The sequence below is a fragment of the Stenella coeruleoalba genome (genome assembly GCF_951394435.1).
Source record: "Stenella coeruleoalba genome assembly, chromosome: 5".
In the NCBI taxonomy this organism is placed as follows: Eukaryota; Metazoa; Chordata; class Mammalia; order Artiodactyla; family Delphinidae; genus Stenella; species Stenella coeruleoalba.
The window spans coordinates 3,944,680-3,968,829 of NC_137150.1; the positions used below are offsets into that span (position 1 = coordinate 3,944,680).

The 24,150-nt window shown below is 40.6% G+C and overlaps 1 protein-coding gene across 5 annotated transcripts in view; it reads right to left on the reverse strand.

Annotated features, from left to right (window-relative positions):
• UBE2E2 (ubiquitin conjugating enzyme E2 E2) overlaps positions 1-20,697 on the reverse strand; it is a 424,921-nt gene extending 404,224 nt beyond the window's left edge. For 3 of the 5 annotated variants that reach the window (XR_013828490.1, XR_013828491.1, XM_079922469.1), the window contains exons 1-3: positions 20,501-20,631; positions 14,720-14,903; positions 6,711-6,761 (exon numbers count right to left, since the gene is read on the reverse strand). Coding sequence is in view for 3 of the 5 variants with exons in the window: in XM_079922469.1 (XP_079778595.1) it covers positions 6,711-6,761; positions 14,720-14,895 (227 nt within the window). In the remaining 2 variants the exon portion in view is untranslated. Of the gene's footprint in view, positions 1-6,710; positions 6,762-14,719; positions 14,904-19,099; positions 19,178-20,500 lie in introns of those variants that run through there. The other 2 variants (XM_079922471.1, XM_079922466.1) reach the window with 2 other exon arrangements.
• Between the last annotated feature and the right edge of the window lie 3,453 nt (positions 20,698-24,150).

Sequence of the window (24,150 nt, forward strand, 5' to 3'; positions counted from 1 at the left end):
CTTTAAGCATTTTATGTCTTACCTCTCAATTAGTTGTAACCAGCTCTGTAGGATTAGGAACTGCATCTGCATATCTTCTTGCAGACTACACTTGTCCTACCACAGATCTAATATTAAGCCCTCAGCAAATACTGAAACGTAGGGGAACATGACCTAGAATCAGGCTGAGTAACAGGGAAAAACAATTTGGCATTAAAAGTGCAGACCCCGAACTAGGAACTGTCAAATGTAAAGAAATCCTTTACCTGGACCAGTGCCGGTAATAATAACATAGCACGAACATATACACCCATACAAACACACACACGAGGGAATGTTATAGAAATCACTACACTCACAGAATTACTTTTCAAAATGTTCCAACTAAATATTGTTTTATGGAATTCAGAAATATAAATCAAGCACAGTATAAATGATACTTTGGATTGCCTCACATGTTGATTTTTTTCTTTTTTTTCCCCTTAACTGAAGCACAAATAGCTAGCCACAAATGTAATTTTTAATGTATTTCTCTATCTACTCACACATGTTGGAAAATAAAGGATGAAAGATCAGAAAACCTGGGTTCAAATCCAAATCAATCATTTCTAGTTGTGCAACCCTGGGCAAATTATTTAATCCCAGGGGCCTCACAGAAAAGACTAAACTGCATCATATATGAAAATCCTTTAAAAGCTACAAAATGCTACATAAATATTACTATAGTAACCAAAAAAAGAAAAACAATTAGTGACAATAATTAGATTTTCACATTGTTGGCTCTTTGTAGAGATCACACCTAAATAGACACTAACCCCGATTTCTACCTCAATGCTTTCCTGTTCTGTAATATAGTTTTGAAAAATGTTAAGCCACACACACAGTTTTCCTACATACTGTTTCAGTTACTAGGATCTGGAAAATATATTTTCCTCTATTAAGTGGCTCTCATCAACAGGAAGGTGAGACAGTGGGGTAAGGTTTATGTCTAGTCATGGCCTCCTCTATTCTAGCAATGCCTTCACTAATGAGTTAAAACAATGAAAAGTAAATGAGACGACTTACAGTTTCTGATTCAAAACTTACTACATCAAGACTGCGGTACTGGCAGGACAGATAGACACAGATCAATGGAATGAAATTGAGAGTTCAGAAATAAAGCTTCACGTATACGATCCATTGATTTTTCAAAAAGGATATGAAGCCAGTTCAATGGGGAAAATGGTCTTTGTAGCAATGGTGCAGGGGTAACTGGGATATCCACAAGGAAAACAATGAAGCTGGACCTCTACCTCACACCATATACAAAATGGATCAGAGATCAAAATATAAAAGCTAAAACTAAAAAAAAACTCTTACTAGAAAACTGTAGGCGTAAATCTTCTTAGTCTTGGATTAGGCAATGATTTCATAGAAATGACGCCAAACGCGCAAAGTAACAAAAGAAGAAGTAGGTAAGTTGGACTTCATCAAAACTTAAAACTTCTATGCTTCAAAAGTAACTATCAAGGAAGTGAAAACACTATCCACAGAATGAAAGAAAATATTTGCAAACCATATATCTGATACGAGACCTGTATTCAAAATAAATAACACAACTCAGCAACAAAAAGACAAAACTCAACTTAAAAATGGTCAAAGAATTTGAATAGACATTTCTCCAAAGAAGATATAAAAATGTCCTATAAGCATATGAAAAGATGGTCATCATCATCATCATTCAACAGGGTAATTCAAATCAAAACCACAATGACATACTACTTCACACCTGCTAGGATGGCTATGTTAAAAGACAGAAAGTAGCAACTGCTGAGGCTATGGAGAAACTGGAACTTTGATACACTGCTGGGAGGAAGGTAAAATGGTACAGCCACTCTGGAATACAGTCTGGCAGTTCCCCAAAGGGTTAAACACAGTCACTATATGACCCAGCAATTCTACTCCTGGGTATATATCCAAGAGAAATGAACACAAATGTCCACACAAAACCCTGTACACCAATGTTCAGAGCAGCATTACTCACAATAACCAAAAAGTGGAAACAGTCCAAACATCCATCAGCCGATGAACAGACAGATAAAATGTAGCATATCCTCACAATGGAATATTATTCAAAGACATAAATTAAGTACTGATGGCACTACAACATGGATGAACCTTGAAAACATGATGCTTCTTGAAAGAAGCCAGTCACAAAAGGCCACATACTGTATGATTCCGTGTATATGAAATGTCCAGACGGCAAATCTATGGTGACAGCGAGGAGACTGATGGTTGCCTAGGGCTGGGTGGTGGCAAAATTGAGAGGGACTGGGAAAGGGGTGATTGCTAAAAGGTGCCGTGTTATCCTTCTGGGGCGGCCAAAATGTGAAACCGATTGGGACGGAGGTAAGACTGTGAAGACACTAAAAGCCACTGGATTTTATACTGTAAATTACACATCTCAATAAAGCTGTTACAATTAAAAAATAAAGCAGAGCCTGTGTTCAGTGAGTAGATAATTGAAACATAACAATAAGAGTAAAAACTGCTAATATAACTGAATTACATCCTCTTTTTTAGTATCTCCTCCTTTTATTTGCTCAATTAGTAAATCAAAAGTCAAATCCAAACGGATCATTTTACCACAGTCTCTACTTGCAAGAAGTAATAAGGATCTCTGTCAGCTCCATGCTCATAGAGCTAATATAAACTTGGGCAGTATCAGATCATAACAGAATTTGAACTTAGCTTTTCTCTGCAATAAAGAGAAACAGGTTATCCTTAGGATGACAGAAATTTTAATGCAGAAATTTCTCTAGCTAGCTGCCAGTTTTCCACTAACCTCAGGGAAATATAAATGAAAACACTAACACATTTACAGATTTAAAATCTGTGTTTCTGACAACTGTGAAGAGTCCTAAAGTCACAACTTAGTCATCTACAAGCTAAGCTGGTGTGCAGGGCACTGAGGTCGTGAGCAACTCTAGCCAACAGCCCAGCACCTCCAACTCAGCTGGCGGCACCAAAACATTTATGGATCTGCAGCGGTCTCAGGAGAGAGCCCCTGCAAATGTCATGGGTCAATTATGATATCAATCATAAATGAGAGTAAGGATTTCCCTGGTGGCGCAGTGGTTAAGAATCCGCCTGCCAATGCAGGGGACACAGGTTCGAGCCCTGGTCTGGAAAGATCCCACATACCACGGAGTAACTAAGGCCATGCGCCACAACTACTGAGCCCGTGTGCCACAACTACAGAAGCCTGTGCGCCTAGAGCCCGTGTTCCGCAACAAGAGAAGCCACCGCAATGAGAAGCCTGCACACCGCAATGAAGAGTAGCCCCCGCTCGCCGCAGCTAGAGAAAGCCAGCGTGCAGGAACAAAGACCCAACGCAGCCAAAAAATAAATGAATTTATTTAAAAAAACATAAGACTAAGCAAAATACATTCTACTATTTACAGAGACTACTCTACGTATATAACCAAATTTCACACAAATTATGTACAATTTTCTATGCCCACAGCCCTACAGACCTTATGATTTTATGAACACAAACTGTTTTCTTAGATATATCATGAAGTTTTGTTGTTAAACATTAATTCTAATATTATAATATAAAAAAAGAATTAATTTTACGCAGCCTAAAAAAAAAAAAACAGTATTATTGCATTTTTACCTCAAAGACAATAAAAAAAAATGTGAAAAGAAAACCAAAAAATGTATAGGCAGGTGTTTCCTATAAGAAGAAATAATGTAACTTATTGTCAAAATGTTATGTGCATGCTCTTTTAGAAGATTAAGTTTGTTCAAAACCTGAAAAAAAAAAAAAAAACTTAAACAATACTGCAGTAGAGGATAAACACATGCTAGTTCCTGCAATACAAATCTAAGAATTGCTCACCTGGACATCACATAAGAGATGCACTGAGACTCAGAAGTCCCATCTCTAACCTGACATACACACAGAACTGGGCTGTACTAGCCTCTTAAGTTCCAGAAAATAAGAATAAACCACACTCCAAGTGGAAGGTGACACACACCCACCCTTACTGAGACAGCTAGCAGATAAAATCCTTCTCCATTCGGATTGCCTGAACACACCCATGCTTCCCCACACGTTATCTTTACCTGCGACAGTGAGTTAACAAGTACCCAAGCCACCAAAAAGCAGGGCTGTGAGAGGCACGTGTCCCAGGAAGTGTAACAAAAGGGAATACTTAGGCGACCGGGGATTCTGACTCTATCAGGCAGATGGCTTTAATTACTACACTTCTATAAACTAATTCATTACAGTCAGTAGGACACACATGAAGACAGCACAGCACTTTTAAAAAATCAACCACAAAAGCACTGTTAACCTTGTGCCAAAAACATGCCCAACCAAAATTGTTCTACCTTCTCTTTCTGAAGATAGTGACTACATTCTCATTGAAATATAGATGGGAAGATTTACTATAAACCACAATCAAATATTTGACACCCAAACTCCAAACGCCACAGCAATCCGCTTAATACAAGCACGTGAACGTCTAAGTGAAGCGCACAAGCACGCAGGGAACCTGGGGGTAATCACCACTTCCCAGCCAGCCCCAGCACAGCAGATCCTTTGCCAGGGGGAGCACCACAAACATGAAGGTGGGCATGATCTTGGCGTCTGCATGATCAGTCCAATAACTATTTGGGGGTCAATAAAAGGAGCTAAAGACACTTCACCGATAGTCCTTGCTTCTGAAGCAAATTTAGTTACCCAACCTGCACGTGGTTAAAAGGATTTCATTGCAAATTTCCCAAAGCCAGCAAATCAACCAAACAAGGTATCTTTCCTACAATGTTCTATGTCAATATCTCAATAAAAATGGGGGGAAAATAAAACTAAGTAGGTGCCTTTCCTGAGATTGTCTGAGGGGCTTATTATGTGTGACATCTACATTTTTAAATGTAAAACTATTACATATATTTTGCTTACATAACCAGTAATGATACTTTAACTAAGGCTCAATGAAAAAGTAAATCCCCAAATTTCAGATGACACCATAGTTAAGCTTTTCCTTTTTTACATTAAATAGAACTATGGTTCAATTATTTAAGTTTATTTAAGTAATAATAACCATTATGTAATTCCTTTCACAGACTCTCCAGTTTTCATGCATGTTTACAATATATCGGTTTAATCTAAGTTAAATTATTATTTGTAGTAAGTCAAGGCTAAATTAGACTAATGCATTAGAAAATAATATATGATAGTAAAGTTGCAAACAGTCTAATCATCACATGTTATATGTGGATTTCATTTATCAAAAGTGAGCCTTAAACAAGCTCATCAAAACAAAGCAATTAGTTTATTTTGCCAAGAATCTGTTGTCAAAATTTAAGCAAATAAGTGTATAAACTAAGTTCACATATTTACCAGTTCAGTTGTTTGTAAAAAGGTAACAAAAATAATATATGAGGTAAAACAGTTTATTAAAAAAAAGATTCAAACCATTAAAACAAATATTATCATAAGAAACAAGGGATTTTAGCTTAATTCAAACTGAAGTTTTTCCACAAATCAATCCACTTACACAAATTGGCCACCAAAGCCTAAACAATGATCTGTCATCTGAAACAGCTTCGATGTAACATAGTCTTAAGTGTGACAAAAAAAGTCTTACTATTAAACAGTTTTTCCTAACAAAGAATCATTTGTTCTAGCTGAGTGAAACTTTCTTCGAATGTTATTATTGCAAGTTTATGTACTATATATGACTCTCATGTAAAGAACCATATTAAATTCACCACAAACTTTAAGTCTTATTAGAATTTTTCCTACACAAAATAGCTGTCAACTAGCCACAGAGCCATCTGCAAAACTTTCACTTTCACTAGCAACCATAGTTGCTGTCTTTGCTTTCATATAAAAACAAAATCAGTGAAATCAGAAATCACACCCAACAACGCACTCAATATTGGAAACCTGCCCTCTCACCTCTGATGCACACCACCACCAATTTAAACGACAAAAAACTCCACACTGGCCTGGTTTCAACACTGAGTTCACATCAAAACAGAAAGAATTGTCTTAAAACCGCCAAACAGCCATCTTGCAACTACGGCACCAGATGCAAGATACTGTTTAAGGTGGGAGATAGTTTCTCTCCTCTTTCCACTACGTACCTGCACGTCATTAATCATTTCTGGGCAAGCACGTTAACTTCCTATAAGTAAACTCAGACCAGAAAGTTGAGGGTATGTGGTCATAAAGGAGAGAGCGTTTTAAATTCAACCTGCCTCCAATCACCCGTTCTGACTCAGTCACAAGCCATGACGACAAGAAGTAATGTAAACCATGAAGAACACTGTTTAATGTTCCAGCACTTTTAAAAATCAATTTCCAACAGGATAACAATTGAATAATTACCAAATAGCAAATATTTTAGCCAGCACCATTGAAGAAGTCATTTAAAACCCTCACGCCTCTTTCACTAAAAGGTGACTGTATTTGTTACCCTATAATTTCACTACCTCATTTTTATTGCGTTACTCTGTTTTTTGGTGACGCCACTCTACCACTGCAGACATACTTGCGGAATATCCCATTTCTGCAGAGACAACCACCACCACTGTCTTCCACAATCATTAAAGTCCAAACCACCATGATGATTTTACTAACTAATCAGGCTACAACAACAATAGTTGCGCATCAGACCAACAGTTCAATTACCTCTTCCGCAAAAGATACAAATAAATAAAAATCCGTAAGTACTTACCTACAGTTGGGAGGCGGGTCCAACGTAATTTCTGCAAGTTCCTTCTGAATTCTTCAAAATAAAGACAAAGAAAGTTACATTAAAATGTCTTCACTCTTTTAATATTTCATTAAAATTATACTTTTACACTAGTCTTTCCCGTTTGTATGCTTTTAATTTGAAATACTAATACCGTATAAATCATCATATACAATACCAACAAAGTAGTAATTTCTGCCACAGTTTTGACAATGCTCCTACAAAGAGTAATGAGACTGGCCACCATCGGTGCTTGCAGCCTGTGTTAGCAACACTATAAGTTCAATGAAAACTTCGTTAAGCCACTGCTAACACTAACCAAAATTTCTAGTTTAAATTGGAAACGTTTGCCACACTATTTATGGATCATTCCAACTTCTGCTCTGTACTAGAACATCCCATATAGGATGGAAAAATGATCATATTAAGTTGAATCCAAGCATCCTGACTGAGCCAATCAACTGGTAAAGAAAGGATTATCAAGATCTCATTCTAACACCCAAAACCGCTATCAAAGTATAAGTGGTATTATTCCCTGAAGCCTCTAGGTTGGAGCAAGTTGAGGCTTTCAAGTTTCAATAAGCCTTACTAGAATGCCTTCATTTTAATGTAACTGCATGAGCTTTGTGCAAAGGGGGGAAAAAAAAGAACTTTTATTTTAAAAACCTGTTTTTGCCCTCATGAGTTATTTTCATCTTTTATTTTTAACTGCACCTAACCCCCTATACATATACAAAGGCTAACAGTGCTACACTGTTTTGTAAGAGTATACTTAGCAACCTTCTATCATTCATGTATTATTAAAAGTAGGCTTTGTTAAGTCTAATTTTTTTAAATTCTCAAAACCATTTCTTCTCCTCTGCCTTGGTTTTAAAATATGAGATTCACTAACTGCTGGATGCCTGCTCTTCTGGTAATGACAGGTGACTAAAAGCACCATAAAAAAATAAGAATTTTAACAAAGACATTTATTCTCAAACAGTTTCATTCTGTGCCTTTTCCAAGACAACCAACGGAAGCTCAGAATTGGTGCAAATCCCCCAGAAGGACTGCCACTAACCTCCCAAATGAAGCGCATGGTCCAGATGTAATGGTCACTTCTCTAAGCCATGTGACTCAGGGTTGGGGAGGCATTATGAAGTAGAGCAAGCCTAACAAATTTAAAGCCAAAAAACCTATTAATTCTGCTACCCCATTAATTGAGGACTCTTGGGCAAAAAGACTGCTCACACCTGCTCCCTCTCTTTAGGCCTCAATTTTCTCTCCTATAAAATGAAGAGGTTCTAACTAGGACAAATTCCATGACCTCTTATCGTTAGAACATATGATTTCCTTCTAATATGGACTCTGTGATGTGTTTATATGCATTTAAAGTACATATGGTCCAGAATTAAATAAGAGAAATCTCAAAGATCTGATACCCTTCGTAGATTTCACACAAAAATATAAATAAAACAGGCACTTGAAAACAAAATGGGTAAGTCCAGGTTAAAGACAGCAAACTGAGAACACACACATTCACCTCCCTCTCCTTCAGGACCCCATGGTAATGGGGGGGGAGCAGGTGGAGATACAGAAAATGCAAAAAGGAATAAACAGCAAAGAGAAGGCGGTGGTCACCAAAGGAGGAGAAATTTCAGTGTATTTCTGGAAGACAAAGCAGATGGGTGTAGATCAAACAGGTTGAGCTGGTCAAGAGGGGACTGCGGAGTACATAAAGATTAAAAAAGACCTACTATTCGGGGAGCGGGGAGAAAGACAGTCAGAAATCCCAGAAGAGATTACATTTTCTGCCTAAGAAAATCGTAGATCGAACAGGAAGGAAACTCAAACGTAAAATAATTTTAATCATGTAACAGATATTAAGGCATAAAACAGAAAGATTTGACCTATTTCACCTAAATGCTATGACTCACTGGGGAGCCCTGAGATCATAACACTGGACTTAGAGGAAATCTAATCCTAACACCGTGTTTGGTGTGGCACTAAATATTTAGGTAAACGTACAGACAGTTTATTGGCCTTTTACTTACAGATAAAGCACAGAAGACAGGTTGTAGTTGCACTACACAATGAAAACGTTACTAACCTTGAAGATGTGAAATTGGGTGTAGCTAATAGAAACCAACAAAAAGTGGATGGGGGGCTGTGAGTAGATGGAAAGAAGAAAAAAGGTACTAATATCCCCATTTTACAAACTAGGGAACCAAGGAATACTGTTGAAATGTGAGGGAATAAGAAATAGTGGCTTAACTATATTATTTAGTTTAGAAAGACAACCAATACTCTTTCTTTTAAATATAACTATCATTAACCGGGAGGAGGGAAAAAAAAGAAAGCAGGTGAGCAAGCTACATCCTCAAATTTCATAGCAAGGAGACAAAAGATATTATTTAAGTTAACAATTCAACAAGCAGGTATATGCATAAGATTTAGGGTTGTGCAGAAAACCAGAAGCAGGACAAACCAGAGACAGCTAAAGGAATGCAACTGGGACAGGGAGAGTGTTTCAACAGAAAACTGTTGCTTTTCATTAAAAATGTCTCTGTGCTGTTTAATCTGTTGCCAGAAACATGAATAACTTTCATAAAATTTTTCTATTTAAGTACAGTTGATTTACAATATTGTGTTAGTTTCAAGTGTAAAGTGATTCTGATATATACATATATATATACGCACATACCTATATGTGTGTGTGTATACACATATATATACTTTCGTTTTTATTCTTTATTTTATTTTATTTTGCAGTACGCAGGCCTCTCACTGTTGTGGCCTCTCCCGTTGCGGAGCACAGGCTCCGGACGCGCAGGCTCAGCGGCCATGGCTCACGGGCCCAGCCGCTCCGCGGCATGTGGGATCTTCCCGGACCGGGGCACGAACCTGTGTCCCCTGCCTCCGCAGGTGGACTCTCAACCACTGTGCCACCAGGGAAGCCCTATACTTTGTTTTTAAAATAAGAGGACCAAAAGAACAGGCATTCAAAAGAGTATGCTTAAACTGTCAAAGAAAACTATTTTTAACATAAAAGAACTTCTTTGGGATCTTCAAATAACTCATCTTGCTTTATACTTATACTGTCCCTTTTGGTTTAAAAAATTGATGTCATAATTTTGTCACATAATTCTATAATGGAACTTGAAACCCCTCCAGATATCTATAATTCTAAATCTAATTATTCAATACAAAAAGCAATTTATAAACTTGCAATTGATAAACCTGACAATTCTGCGCAGGGAGTCAATATACTATAATATATTTGGAGCCACTGCTACCAAAGAATGGCTGTATTTCTCCTGACAGAAAAGATTATACGAATTGCTATTTAAACGGTTGCAAGACGTCCTGCTGTTTTCAATAACAGCAATTCAATTCTATCTCAAAAGTTGTAATCATGGTATGTATTAAGTTTCTCAGTCTTGACACGCGGGGTAAGGAAGGCAGCTATTTCAGGCACTGTCCCTTAGGGTGACGAAAAATGAAAAAGTATCAATAATTCACACTTACCGTGTACCTTTTACATGATGATCTTAGGCTATTAAAAGTGAATTAAATAAATCTCACAGAATTTTCTAAGTATTACCGTTTTATCAGTCCCCATTTAGGAAACTAAGGTTAGTAACTGTACACTGGTAAGGTGAAAAGACAAGCAATTATCTTGCTAAGTCAAATAAACAAAAAGACCTCTCCTCTCTCTTATCAGAACTTTTAAGACAAAATCCTTTCTTGAGACATAAATCAACTAGACAATTGCCTAACTCGAATTTCTGTCCGGCAGTGCCACTTCCTTAGTCGTTATGATACAGAAGTCAGTGACTGCACATGGCTACGGAGTCAAGTCAGAAGCAAAATGCAGACTAAATTTCAGCTTGTAAGACTTCACCCAATACCTTAAATGTTCCAGGAATGGTAAGAGTATTGCACGTGACTGTCATCTGCTAGAAAGAAAGGGGAGTGGAGGACGGGGGCCACAATCATGATTCATTCAGCCTTGACTGAAGAAAACGGCACCAAAACGACAAAAATGGAGGCAATATGAAACATTCATTTTAACACCAACATATTGGACTTATGGTTCAGAAAAATGAAGCGGTGTATAGGTACTGACATGTTTAAAACACAAACATATTTTAGGCTAAAGAAAATTCAGTAACTTACTCATGCCAAGCAGGACATGAATATATGACATGGGGATTCGCAAAGGTGTTTGCTTAACAGTTATTATTTTAAAAAACCTTCATCCACTTAGATGACTTTCTATATTCCCCTACCGTCTGCATTCCTCAAAACCTTCCAAAATGAACTCATTCTCAAGAAGAAAACATCATGAAACTAATTACTAAAATTTTTTATATCTCAAAGTAGTCTCTGAATTAACCCAGAAAACACAGAGCCATTGCAAGCAATAAACCCAGAGTTTACTTCTGAATGGTGATACACATCACGCACCTGTGAATCCAAAAGACCACTGATTCTTAAGACACCCTAAATTAATGACTGTGCGCATCAACTGTAAGATGCATCCTGATTTCAGGAACGTTAAAAAGTTTTTAAATGCACATTCAGAATCAAGAAAATACAATAATCATGAAAGATTATCTATAAAGAGTATTACTTCATTCTTATGTGGAAAACAAACTTAGATGAGCCCATATAATAAAAGTTCACATTGGAATACATGTACACTGAAATCAACCTTTCAACCTAACAAAAATTTAGAGTCTAAAGCTAAGTATCATCCCTAGGACAGTATTATATTGTATCCAGTAAAATCACAATGTCCACTCTGAACAAAGGTAGCATGCAATAAATGTGATTTAAAATTCACATTTACAGGGACTTCCCTGGTGGCGCAGTGGTTAAGACTCGGAGCTCCCAATGCAGGGGGCCCGGGTTCCATCCCTGGTCAGGGAACTAGATCCCACATGCATACCGCAACGAAGAGTTTGCATGCCACAACTAAGGAGCCCGTGAGCCGCAACCAAGGAGCCCACCTGCCGAAACTAAGACCCGGTGCAACCAAATAAGTAAATAGATAAATAAATACTTTTAAAAATTCACATTGACAGTACAGTCAATTCAATGAAGAGCTCAAAATAGATGTTTTATTGAATTGACTAGTCCATTTAATGAAATCATCAAAATTTGTTACTTCAGGCATAGTCCAACTACAAATAAGACAAATATATATATACAAAACAAATATAATTAGAGGTATAGCAAATATACCAAGAGTGATACAGACGTTATCGAGAGAACAGACCGTGATAAGAGCATGCCAATTTTTTAAGAAACAAATTCAAGCCAAAGAGGAGCAAAACTGCATCAAAGAAGTAACTAAAATCTCCCTCTTAACTCTGAAGAAGACAGGAATTAATTTTTACCATAGTTTAAATAAAATTCCCAGGAATTCCCTGGTGGTCCAGTGGTTAGGATTCTGCACTTTCAGTGCTGGGGCCCAGGTTCTATCGCTGGTCAGGGAACTAAGATCCCACAAGCCGTGGAGCACGGCCAAATAAGTAAATTTCCCATTTAATATTTTCTGTATCCAACATTACTTTTCTGTAATACCTGAAAACTGAAATTTTTTTTCAAGAAAACATGTTTTCTACACCTAATTATTAATTCTACAATTAAAGCACATTTTATGCAATTGAACATCTATGTGCAAAGTACTTTTCTTGAGTTACTATAAAAATCTGAGTTTTTCTAGTTTAACAAACAGCGTTAAGTCCTCAGAGTTTAACATAAACCTCATTTTCCTAAAGTTTATCAAATGGACTTGGAGAAATATCACTGTAGACTTTAACTGGCTGTGAGGACGGGACCGTTATTATCCCCATTTCACAGAAGATAAAGCTGAGGTCTAGAAATGTTAAACTATGCATCTAATATCACAGAGAGACTAAATGCCAGAACCTAGAATCAAACCCGGATCCAGATGATTAACTCTGGCTCACAAAAGGACACTATTTGGAAAAGACGTCTCATCTGAATAAAAATCATTTATCAATAACAACAAGTTAGAATTTTATTTTGAAACTGCCTCTAACTTGGATCTTCTGAACACATTAGTACTGGGACTCTAATCTCCACAGAAGATCCAACTCTTACAACAAACTCAAGATCTAAGGCAGCCAGTAAAAAACTATCGTGACCCTATTACATGAGTCCCAATGTTTTCCTCAGTTGTTGGAACTTAAGCAGAGACGGTGGGGGGAACAAAATTAACTTCACTATCAACTAAACTGGGGAAAAGGAAAAGGGAAGAATTAAGTTTTTTGTGTTGGGTTTTTTGGGGGTTTTTTTGCTTAAAAAATTAGCAGTGAAGCAGCATTTTTTTATTTAAAACAAATAGTAAATGACTAAGTCACTTCAGACACTGTCCCGTAAACCACCCAGAGACCGTCTAGAGGAAGGTCATCAATCACAGTTTGAAAACCACAGATTCACAAGAATATATCTGTCAATGGAGGGATTTTTTTCAGCCAGGAAGCAACTCAAAAGACCCTTCTTACTCTCAGCAGTGCAGTAATACCAATTGCTATTATGAGCCAATCAGACACTGACTGATTAGTGTTTCTCCATTTACATGGGCCACAATCTGTACTTGAGTACCTCCTACCCACCCACACCCACCTCCTTTCCTTCATCTAAACGCCCTATTTTCTCCATCCCCACCTTCCTTATCCGCTCTAACTCCACCCGCACTTCTCCACAGCAGGGCATTTTGTGTTGCCACCAGGTCCACCAGCTGAGGCCTCCTGGATTTGTGGTGTGAGAGCAGAAACAAACTGAACCCTTTCCCCATGCTGGCATATTCGCGTATAGAGAGGCTCGAAGGTTTAAAGTTCAAGGCTACCTGACTGTCACACAGCTCTTTCAACAGAGGTCAGGGATCAGCAGCACACGTCTGGAAAAGGGAAACTGAGTACCCTAGTCCCTTGGAGCAGGCAGCTCACCGCGTACCATCACTCAAACACCTCTCCCTAGAAAGTCACGTCCTGCCAGGGGCCTGAGAAGGTTCTTCCCAATCCTGTGGACCGACTAGGCCAGAGAGAAACAAGGTCCGCTAGCCCGCATGGTTTGTAATCTTTGGGATGGGTTCCCCCTAATTCATACTACCGAGTAAAGTATAAAGCTACCATTCAACATTCAGACATTCCACTATGCCTAAAATTTAGACTGCTTTTCTTTACACTTCCTATTTGATATAAAAATGGTATTAAAACAAGAACAGTACATCACAGGACCAGGCGAGATTCTACTAAATTCAATTCACCTTTAAATTATTTACCAAGAGATATTCTGCAACGTAACAATATTAGAGCAGATTTGCCTGCTGAGTCCAAGGACATGCCAATCATCATAAGCAATTGATGTGGCAATAGGGAATCACTCAAATATCTTCCTTCCAGATCTAGCTATTCTCTGGAGAAAAAGAAAATCTGTATCGAGACTGAACCACTGCCTAATATGATGAAACCAAGATGCATTTGTTACTAAACTCCTGCATTTCTCACTTTACTAACAGGGAGTAGCAGGAAATACAGTACCATCCAATAACTATTTCAATGGACTCCCACTCTTTATTCTCTGCTACTGAACAGAATAAAATATTAATGGTCAAGGAACCATAAATCAAATCATCACACTTTTACATGCATTTTCCTATACATACTCACCTAACAATACATAAACACACACACATGCACACGCACGCACGCACGCACACACACACACACACACACACACACACACTATGTATATGTACTTTATAAATTTGCCACGCTGTTTAACTGACTTTAAATACCAAAAAGTTCATATTGCATACAGTTAAAACCATGAAAAAGAAGTAATCTTGAAGAAGAAAGAAAAGTCCATGAACTTCATGGTCCACATCCCAGATAAATGACTAAATGCAAGAGAAAGATAGAACTTAAGATGATAAATTGATACGAAAACCAAAGAGGTTACAATAATTGAGGTACCTTTTAGCACTAGTTGACAATTTAGCAGCTGTTTTGCTGGATATTTTTCCTTCCTTTTTCTTGGGCTGAACTTGCTCTCTTTCTGGCTCTTGCTGGACACTTTCACGTTGGTCTCCATCAGAACTTCCTCCACTAGTGCTTGGACTGTCATCAACTCTTTGTGCCTCAGTGGACATTTTAGATCCTGGATTAGAGAGTTAAAAATCATTTATTCAGTTGTGGGAGGACTGCAGTAAGGTACCTCAAGAAGAGAGAGACAGTGAATCTTAGAGGAACCAAGGAAAGCTCACTATAAAATGAATGACTTGGTCACTTTACAAAACAGCTTTGGGAGTTGCCAAAACTTTTCTTTCATCCATTCAAAGTGTACTGAGGAGGGAAATGAAAACATACAAAATATATACACAAAATGCTCACAGCAACATTATTCATAGAACCAAAAAGAGGAAACAACTCAAATGTCCACTAACTGACGAAGAGATAAACCAAGTGTGGTATATCCAAACGATGGACTATTACTCAGCCACATAAAGGAATGAAGTATAGTATCTACATGTTACAACATGGATGAACTTTGAAGACATTATGCTAAGTGAAAGAAGCCAGTCACAAAGGACCTCTAACTGCATGATTCCATTTATATGAAACGTCCAGAATAGGTAAATCCACAAAGACAGAAAAGTCAGTAAGCGACTGCCAGGGGCTGGGAGTGAGGGAAGAATGGGAAAGGGCTGCTAACAGGTGCAAAGTTTCCCTTTGGGGTGATGAAATGTTCTTAAATTAGATAATGGTGATGTTGTACAACTCTAAATATTCTAAAAACCACTGAGTTACACATTTTCAAAGAGTGAATTTTACAGTATGTGAATTACACGGCAATAAATCTGTTAGCCAAAAAAACCTGAGGGCCTACTGCCCACCAGGCACTCTGCTAGGCCCTTTGGTCCCACAAGCATGAGAAATCTGATCCAGTGGGTAAGCCAACTTGCTAAGGGCTGTAACAGAGGTTAGTAAAAACAGCCGCAAGAACAGAGGAATGGGGCACACTTTCGCACCAATATCACGTGAATACATCCTCCGGGCTGGGCTAAGGTTAAAATCCTCTAAACCAGTCAATTGTCTGAAGTAACCTTTGTGATAACAGAAGAACACAGAGGCCTCCATAACTCTAGATAAAAACTGAGCCGTATCACGGTGCCAGCGCCGATCCAACAATATATCAAGCAACCACGTTTCACAGGAGATGAAGGCTTTATGGAAACAATGAAGGGTTCTTTCCCCCCCCACCCAAGTCTGGATGAAATATCCCTCAAGGCTTTCAAATTCCCCGAGCCCGGAGTTCATGCTCCACAAGCAACTCTGATTACCAACTCAATTTCCTCAATACCTTGGTACACAGGTACTGTAAGTTGTTACAACCTAGATAACACCAAAAAAGTGCCAGTCCTCTTCACAACTGTCATTCTATCATAATCAATTTCTGAGTTTGAGCACCATGAATACATCCCTTGTGACCCACCTAGGTTAGAGTTTACTGACAAGTCCAAAACCAAACTGACAAAACCCACACCCAGACTCTCAACGATGTTACTGTCACCTCATAACCACTTGAGATGGTGCAGCTACCTTCTGAGGTACCTCTGCCTTAAAAAACAAAACTACCTTTAAGAAGTGACATTAGGGGCTTCCCTGGTGGCGCAGTGGTTGAGAATCCGCCTGCCAATGCAGCGGACACGGGTTCGAGCCCTGGTCTGGGAAGATCCCACATGCCGCGGAGCAACTAAGCCCATGCGCCACAACTACTGAGCCTGCGCTGTAGAGCCTGTGAGCCACAAGTACTGAGCCTGCGCGTCTGGAGCTTGTGCTCCGCAACAAGAGAGGCCATGACAGTAAGAGGCCCGCGCACCGCGATGAAGAGTGGCCCCCGCTCGCCGCAACTAGAGAAAGCCCTCGCACAGAAACGAAGACCCAACACAGCCAAATAAATAAATTAATTAATTAATTTAAAAAAAAGAAGTGACATTAACAACACAAAATATACCTTTAAGAATCACAGATAAATGGGACAAATTCCTTTTGAAAAAGATACTATGTTACTCTCAATCAAATCAGGACTTGAAATAAAACTGTATTTGATAGATCGAGAATAAGAATCAATACGTAAAAGAGAAACACCTCAAATAAAGCACTGTTTTTTATTACTATAATCGGTCCAAATGTATAGCTAGCTGACAATGATTAAAACTCATCATCACCAAAGATTTAACTTGTAGCTTGCTCTAAATCAAAGTGATTTCCTAATACAGACCTTTAAGTGGTTGAAATTCGTATGGTAACACAAACCAAAAAGCACTGCAAGAGAACGGAGGAATCAGGAAGTACAGGGGGTGAAGAGTCAACAGAAATTCCTGAACGTCTTCAATAAGACAACACGCAAACACAGCACCACCACCCTCTCACCCTCAACGGCCCCCTCCTCCATGCAGCTCTGAAACACACAGGGAACCCTGACTGCTTTTCTCTCTACCCTGTAAATGGAGAGCATGGGTCTCCACAGCCGTGACATCTTTTATGAGCACTAAAGTCACTTAATAGAATCCTGAAACACACAGGGAACCCTGACTGCTTTTCTCTCTACCCTGTAAATGGAGAGCATGAGTCTCCACTGCCGTGACATCTTTTATGAGCACTAAAGTCACTTAATAGAATCCTGAAATTTTATATCAGTATGTTTCACATCTAGCTCTAACCGTCCTAACGTATTTCTTGCTTTTTTTTCCTTTCATTGCTATTTCACTTAAATTCTCACCCTTGGATTTAACACTGATTTCTTTTTTCAGCTTACTTCTTTCAGTAAAAAAAATATATCAGAAGTTGAAAACCTTATAAGTATGTATATAAGAGCATGTTAGATAGAGCAGATGTGCATGCGAGTAAGAAAGAGAAGAATTCTCAGAGAAAGGCCCTCAGACACAGCAAAATGCTGCTGGCAATATTTTGAGATATGTGAAATGAGTGAGAAATTATTTTATACGTCTTAAACCAGAAGCAATCCATTATATGACAAACATATGGAAACCTAAGTAAAATTCTTTTTTACTGAAACTCCAGCTTCAGTTTAATAAACTATGCCTAGAAATTCAGTTGTATATTACATTAGTTATAAAGCGACACGTTCATCTTAATAATTTTATTTATGTGTAACTACATAATATCTAATAATGCCACAAGTATATATAATTACTTAAAAGACTACTCAATGATATAATCTGAGCCATAATCTGAAACCCAAATTTCAGAAACTGCTCCAGAATATCAGAAGACTAAAATTAGTCTCACTAGAGAACTATTAAAATACCCAAATAGATGTATAATTTCTACAGTTTCACAATAAGGAAAAAAGATTATTTCCACTTTGGACCTAAGATACCTTATTTTGTCCAAATCTTAACCTACAGATGATAAATTTGCTCAAGGCCACGAATAACCACTATAGAAACTTGTAGAAACAAAGTTTTCATATCTTTTTCAAATATCAAGAGTAAGGGGAAATTCTGTGGCTGTTGGTTTTTGAATGCCTGCTTACGTAAAAAGTATGGGGAAAAACTAAGTGACAACTAATCTTTATGAAGAAAAAACTGTCCATAAGCATTTTAATTAGTTACAAGACTGGTGTTTTGTCTCTCTAAAGTACAAATGAATGAAACTTCCTGAATTAAAACTCTCTAAATGTTATCTTCTAAATCAGCGCTTTAAAATCATCTATTAATATTAATTCCTAAATAGCTAATTTGATCCAATTATCTAGAGTGAAGATGAACTTGAATCCCGCCGTTATAAACATAGAGCTACTCTTCCATGATAGTTTCAAAGATATTAAGATACTTAAATTTTTGCCTTGTACTCAAAGTAAAACTTGGCTTCTAAACATAAAATAGTAAAGTAGAACTTTCCTCAAATGCGGGTTATATTAAGAGTTTAGATATCCTTCTTTCTTCAACACACAAATTACCTAAACCTGTATTAGCAATGTACTCCATATTGTAAATTACAGTCTTGGAAATTAGCAACATCCAAAATGAAACTCACATGTTCCATAAAAATGAAATGATTTGGTTATAAATACTACTGATAACGTAAAAACAACCATAGTCACTCCATAAATCCGGATTACTGTCCAGATAAGCCTTATAAGTGTACCTCATCGTATAAAACTGCAAAAGCAAATGTTCCTTTGAGCTTTTACAACAGGAAAACGCGTAATTCTGTCATCTGATTTCTTGCTATTTGTCTTCCCACTCACGTTTCCAAACTTTTCTAAAATGTAAAATAATTTATATTTTATGCAGAATATCGAGCAATAGCCAGCTTTGCACTTACCTGCAGAGATATTTATGCACGAAATAATCGTGGAACACCAAAGTTTTGAGGAAAAGGTGCTATGTCCTGGAGGGGACCACCTTTCTATAATGGGCTATGACATTATATGAAAACCCTCCGTCATTGGCATCAGCCCACATACAAAACTCTAAACAGCCAAGGAGCATCCAAACTGAGTAAACACAAATATTTAGATTCCCAAGGTCCAGACTGAATTACCACCTATTCAGAAACATACATTTTTAGGAATCAGGGATTTTAAAGCAACAACAACAACAACAACAAAAAAAAACTAGAACTTAATATCTTTCTGAAAGGCGAGATACTCTTAAGGTAAACCCTAGCATTTCCTTTTGTACTCTTAAATAGAAATATTTGAGTAGACGCTCAAGAATACAGAAGGCAAAACGATGAATCTTGAAGACATGCAAATAGGTCTAACAGCCACCGAGCACAGGATGAGGTCTTTCTAAAGCGGCCTTAATTTCCTTAAGGGAAGATGGATTGGACATTTCTGGTCGGTCGTGGGAAAAAAAACACAAGAAGCTACGCTTTATCTTCATTAGAAATGGTAAAGGGCAAAAGGATCAAAACACTAAGAGAGAAGAGAGAGGGAGGGGGGAGAAGAAGGGGAGGGCGGGGGGAGAATCCAGTTTCGAACCAGGCCAGTGGGAGCTGCAGAGAAGAGGTTGGAGAAAAATGGGCTTGGGCTCCAAACTGTGACAAGCGCTGGGCTTCACAAAAGACCAGGACAACACACACTCCACACCAGGGCAAACACAAACACACCCCACCGGGTCTCCAGGCGGGCCCCGGGGGGGCCAGACCCTGCACTCGCCCGGAGAGACACCATGTGCTGCAATTATGCAATTAGTGAAAATAGCAGAAGACCGAGCCGGGCACTTTCCACCGTGACATTTATCCTGTACTTTTGCAAAGACTTACTTCCAGGATGCGGCTGGAGAGGGATGGGGAACCGAGAACGGAAGGGGGTAGAGGATGGGCAGGGAGGGAAGAGGCAGGAGGAGGGGTGGATGGGGAGGAGGGGGAGGGGTGGAAAGGGCGAGAAACCGGGGCAGGAGGCTCGCGGGAGGGGGCGCGGGGACGGGGGCACGCGGGGCGCGGGGAGGGAACCGGGTCGCGAGCGGCGCCGAGGGGAGCGGGGGGTCGGGGCGGGGGCCCAACGGGTACCTGAGGGAGGGGCGTCCGCGCAGGTCGCGAGCTCGAGCCCCAGCCCGGGGAGAGGAGTCAGCGGAGGCGCGGGGGAAAGGGGCGCGGAGGAGGCCCCGGTGACGGGATGTCCCCTCGGACCGTCCGGTCACCGAACCCGGACCCGCGCACCGCGCACCGGACCGCCCGGCCACGCCTGTCCCCGCCGCGCCCGCGCCCGCCCGGACTCACCCCCGGCGCCGCCGCCGCCGCCGCCCCGGCCGTTCCAGCTCCGGCTCCCGAGGCTGCTGCCCGCGGCTGTCGCTGTGGCCGCCCCTGAGTCCTGAAAAGTGGAGCCACCGCCTCCGTGAGCCGCCGCCGCCCGGCCGTCCGCGCGCGCGCCCGCGACTGCGCGTGCCCGCGTGCCCGCCCGGGAGAGACCGCGAGAGCGCGAGTCCCACGTCGGCCCGCCGCGCCGCGCGCCTCCCTGCCCCCTCCCCGCTCCGCCCCTCCTCCGCGGGCGCGCGGCCGCGAGGGGGCGGCGGCGGGCGCGCGCACGGCGGGGCCCCGCGGCCGGGCGAGAAGGCTGGAAGGCGGCGCGGAAAAGTGAAGTGACAGCCGGGTCCCGGGAGCGGGCAGCGGCGGGAGTGGGCGAGGGGCGTCCCATGGAGAAGGAGCGGCCGGGACCGGGAGCGGGGTGGGTGGGGGGAAACAGAGGCTGCCGGGCGGGCCGGAGGGAGGGGACGCGGGGACCTTGACGGGCACGCGCGTTAAAGGCAAACACTGGCCGGGGGTGGGGGGGGGGAGGGGGGGTTGCCCTAAGGCGAAGCAGGGGCGGCGTGTTACCCCCGGCCACCGCGGCCCTGGCTTCACACTGGCCTCGAAGCTTTCTCGAAGTGGCTACTGAACTGACCCTGTTGACACACTAACCGCAACTCGGACGCGTGGTGTCCACGTGCACCCAGGATGGAAAACTTCGCTATGGCCTGGAAAGTTCGCCTAGGCTAAGCCAGCCTCTAAACCTGACATTGCAGCACGAGGGTCCTTCCGCCTTCAGGGCCCAGAATGTGGGAGCCAAGAGCTTCCAACCATTCATCCCCGGTATACTGGGGGGAGAGTGCGGCACGCGGGGGGTGGGGGTGGGGGGGTGGAGCACTCCCAGAGCGAGTGGGATGCTGCCCTAAGGTCCACTTGAAGGGTTATGAGAACAGGAGCAGTGCTGTGGGTGACCCGAGGAAACATTAGGTCCCCCTATCATCTTCACCCCAGATAACCATTAAAAAAAGAAAAACCTATGTCTGCTATGCTAAGTCGGCTTCCACAAAATTTCCCCCACCTCTGCAACTCAAGCAGCCATGAGACCCCAGAGGACAGGAGAAAGTCGAGATCTGTACATATGTCTAGAACTGAACGTCTTTTATCAAATGCCTTCTTCAAGAATTGACTATTACCTTTATAACATCCCTGAAAATTGCTTGTAGTCTCCATGAATCACCACTGAGCAAAACGTGGGTTTGTTCTGTGTATCAGTCAAGGACATCAACAGGCCCTGTTACCCTTAAGCTCTAAAATATGTACTGGAGGATTAGAAATTACCATATCCTGGGCTTATCGTTGATTATACAGCCACCTCTCTCTCACACATGGTGCAATATATTAGTAGGTAAAGATGACATAAAATGCATCGTATTTTTTTAATACTTAGAATATGACCAAGTTGAAGTATTTCATAGACTGCCTTAAATGTCTACATAACTTATTTTACCTCATGAAATCCGTGTGTATTAATATTCTCATTGTATTGACTGTGTTTCAGTATGTTTTGCAACTGTCTGGTGAGGATAGATGACAGAATCCCCATTTCCTAGGTCTCTGTGCTTTTCTCCAAATAAACTACTCTTTTGTATACTCTTAGGTGTATATCCTGTTGGTTTCTGTTTGTTCACAATGACTATTTTGTAATAAAGTACTCTTCTGTTACAGAAAGTTATCCAGGTTGACTTTTTCAGTCCTGGTCATTGGCAGCTGGGGGCCAGGGATGCAGAAATGGCAACTTCTAACTTTATGAAAGGACTGGAAAAGGCTTCACTGCTCAAATGCTGAAACTGTAGTTGCTACAGGACTTCATTTATCTGTAGGTGTTTTAACTGCTATATACTATTCACTGAGTTTAAGAAGGGCATCATAATACAAATCACAGTTATGCTTTTCACTGATTCAAGGAATATTTGTCGAGTACCAGGCACTGTCTAGGTGGTTGGGATATAACATTTCCTCTCAGAGCTTTTCTATCATTGACTCGTTGTTTTTCACACTACATCCAATTCCTCAGCAAATTCTGTTAACTCTGCTTTCGAAAATATATCCTGAAAGTATCCATTTCTTCCCATCTCCCTCCCCACAGCTAATTCCCTGGTCCAAGCCACCATCATCTCTCAGCAACAGCCTCTTACCTGATCTTTCTAATTCCCCTATCCACTTCCCCACACACCCCAGCCCCCATCCTACACACAACATAGGTTGAATATGTGATCCTTTACAACATAGGTTAGAATAGGTCTCTCCTCTTTTCAAAACCTCAGGTGGCTTCTTATCCTAGAACCACAGCCAGAGACCTTACAAAGGCTACATGCCACTACAGGATTTGACTGCCACCCCAGGCAGGACCCCTCTGACCTCACGTTGTATGACTTCCCCCTCTTTTCTCCCTCCAGCTGCACTGGTCTCCTTGCTAGTGTGGAACGCACCAAACATTTCTCAACCAACAGTTTCCTATCTCTGTAACGTGCTTCCCTCCCCCAGCGCCTCCTATCTCCCTTCTCTGCTTTATTTTTCTTCATGAGCATCATAAGAAATCGGAAATAACATACTTTTTACTTATTTATTTTAGTCCTCCCCTTCTCCTCTGCTCCTCTGTCCCTCTCCCCTCTACATATAAGTACTTTGGAAAGAAGGATTTCGTTGGCTGGGGTTCATTGCCATATATATATTCAATAAATACTAGTTGAGTGAATGAAATTGCCCTCTTTCAGTTGCTGGCATGATAGATATTATTCTAATTTCTTCAATAATAACAGTAGCATTTAGCGTGTTCTTAATTTGTGCCAGGCAAAATGCTAGCACTTCACATATACTAGCTCAGAAACACCCCATAAGGTTGGTTTCATTCAGTCACTTCCACTTGAAAGATGAGAACACTGAAGAGAAGGGGAATGAAATCACTTGCCCACAATCATACAGCACATCTGGGATCTGGAATCAGCAGTTTGGCTCTAGAGTCTGTGAATGTCAGGACACTTCAGCATGAGTCCAGTGTTAAAAAAAAATAGATTTTACTTGATTTTCTCAGTTCCTCTCCCCTGAGACTTAAACTTGGTCTCCAAAACAAATAGCTCACCTTCCTTCGATTTCCTGCTCTGGTCCATCAATGCATTGTCGTGAACTCCCTCCCTCCTCTCCTACACTTCTTTCTAGGCTTTAATATAGAGCCCACATTTTACCCCCTAGAATTGGCAAATGGGAATGTTTTTGTAGGTCTCTTCTTGTAACTTTTGTTACTGCCAGCTTTGTGAGTAGCTAGAGTCACCATTAGTTTTCTAGTTTGACTAGAAAGGTGATGAAAAAGACCTCTCTGGGGATAACTGGGCTGGATTTCAGCAAAACACATCACCCTGGTAGAGCTGCTCCTTGGTTACACAACTTCTATTCTCATTAGGCACCCAATGATCAGGGGTTGTTAAACATTTGGATTGTACCCCTCGGAGGAAATATCAAAATATCATTATTAGTCTGTTTACCAAACTAATAATGGATCCTGAGAGAATGGGATAAAAGTCAATAATCTTTTGCTACGGCCTCGTTTGAAAGGGGCCATAGGCACCCTGTGGTCCCTCTGAATGTCT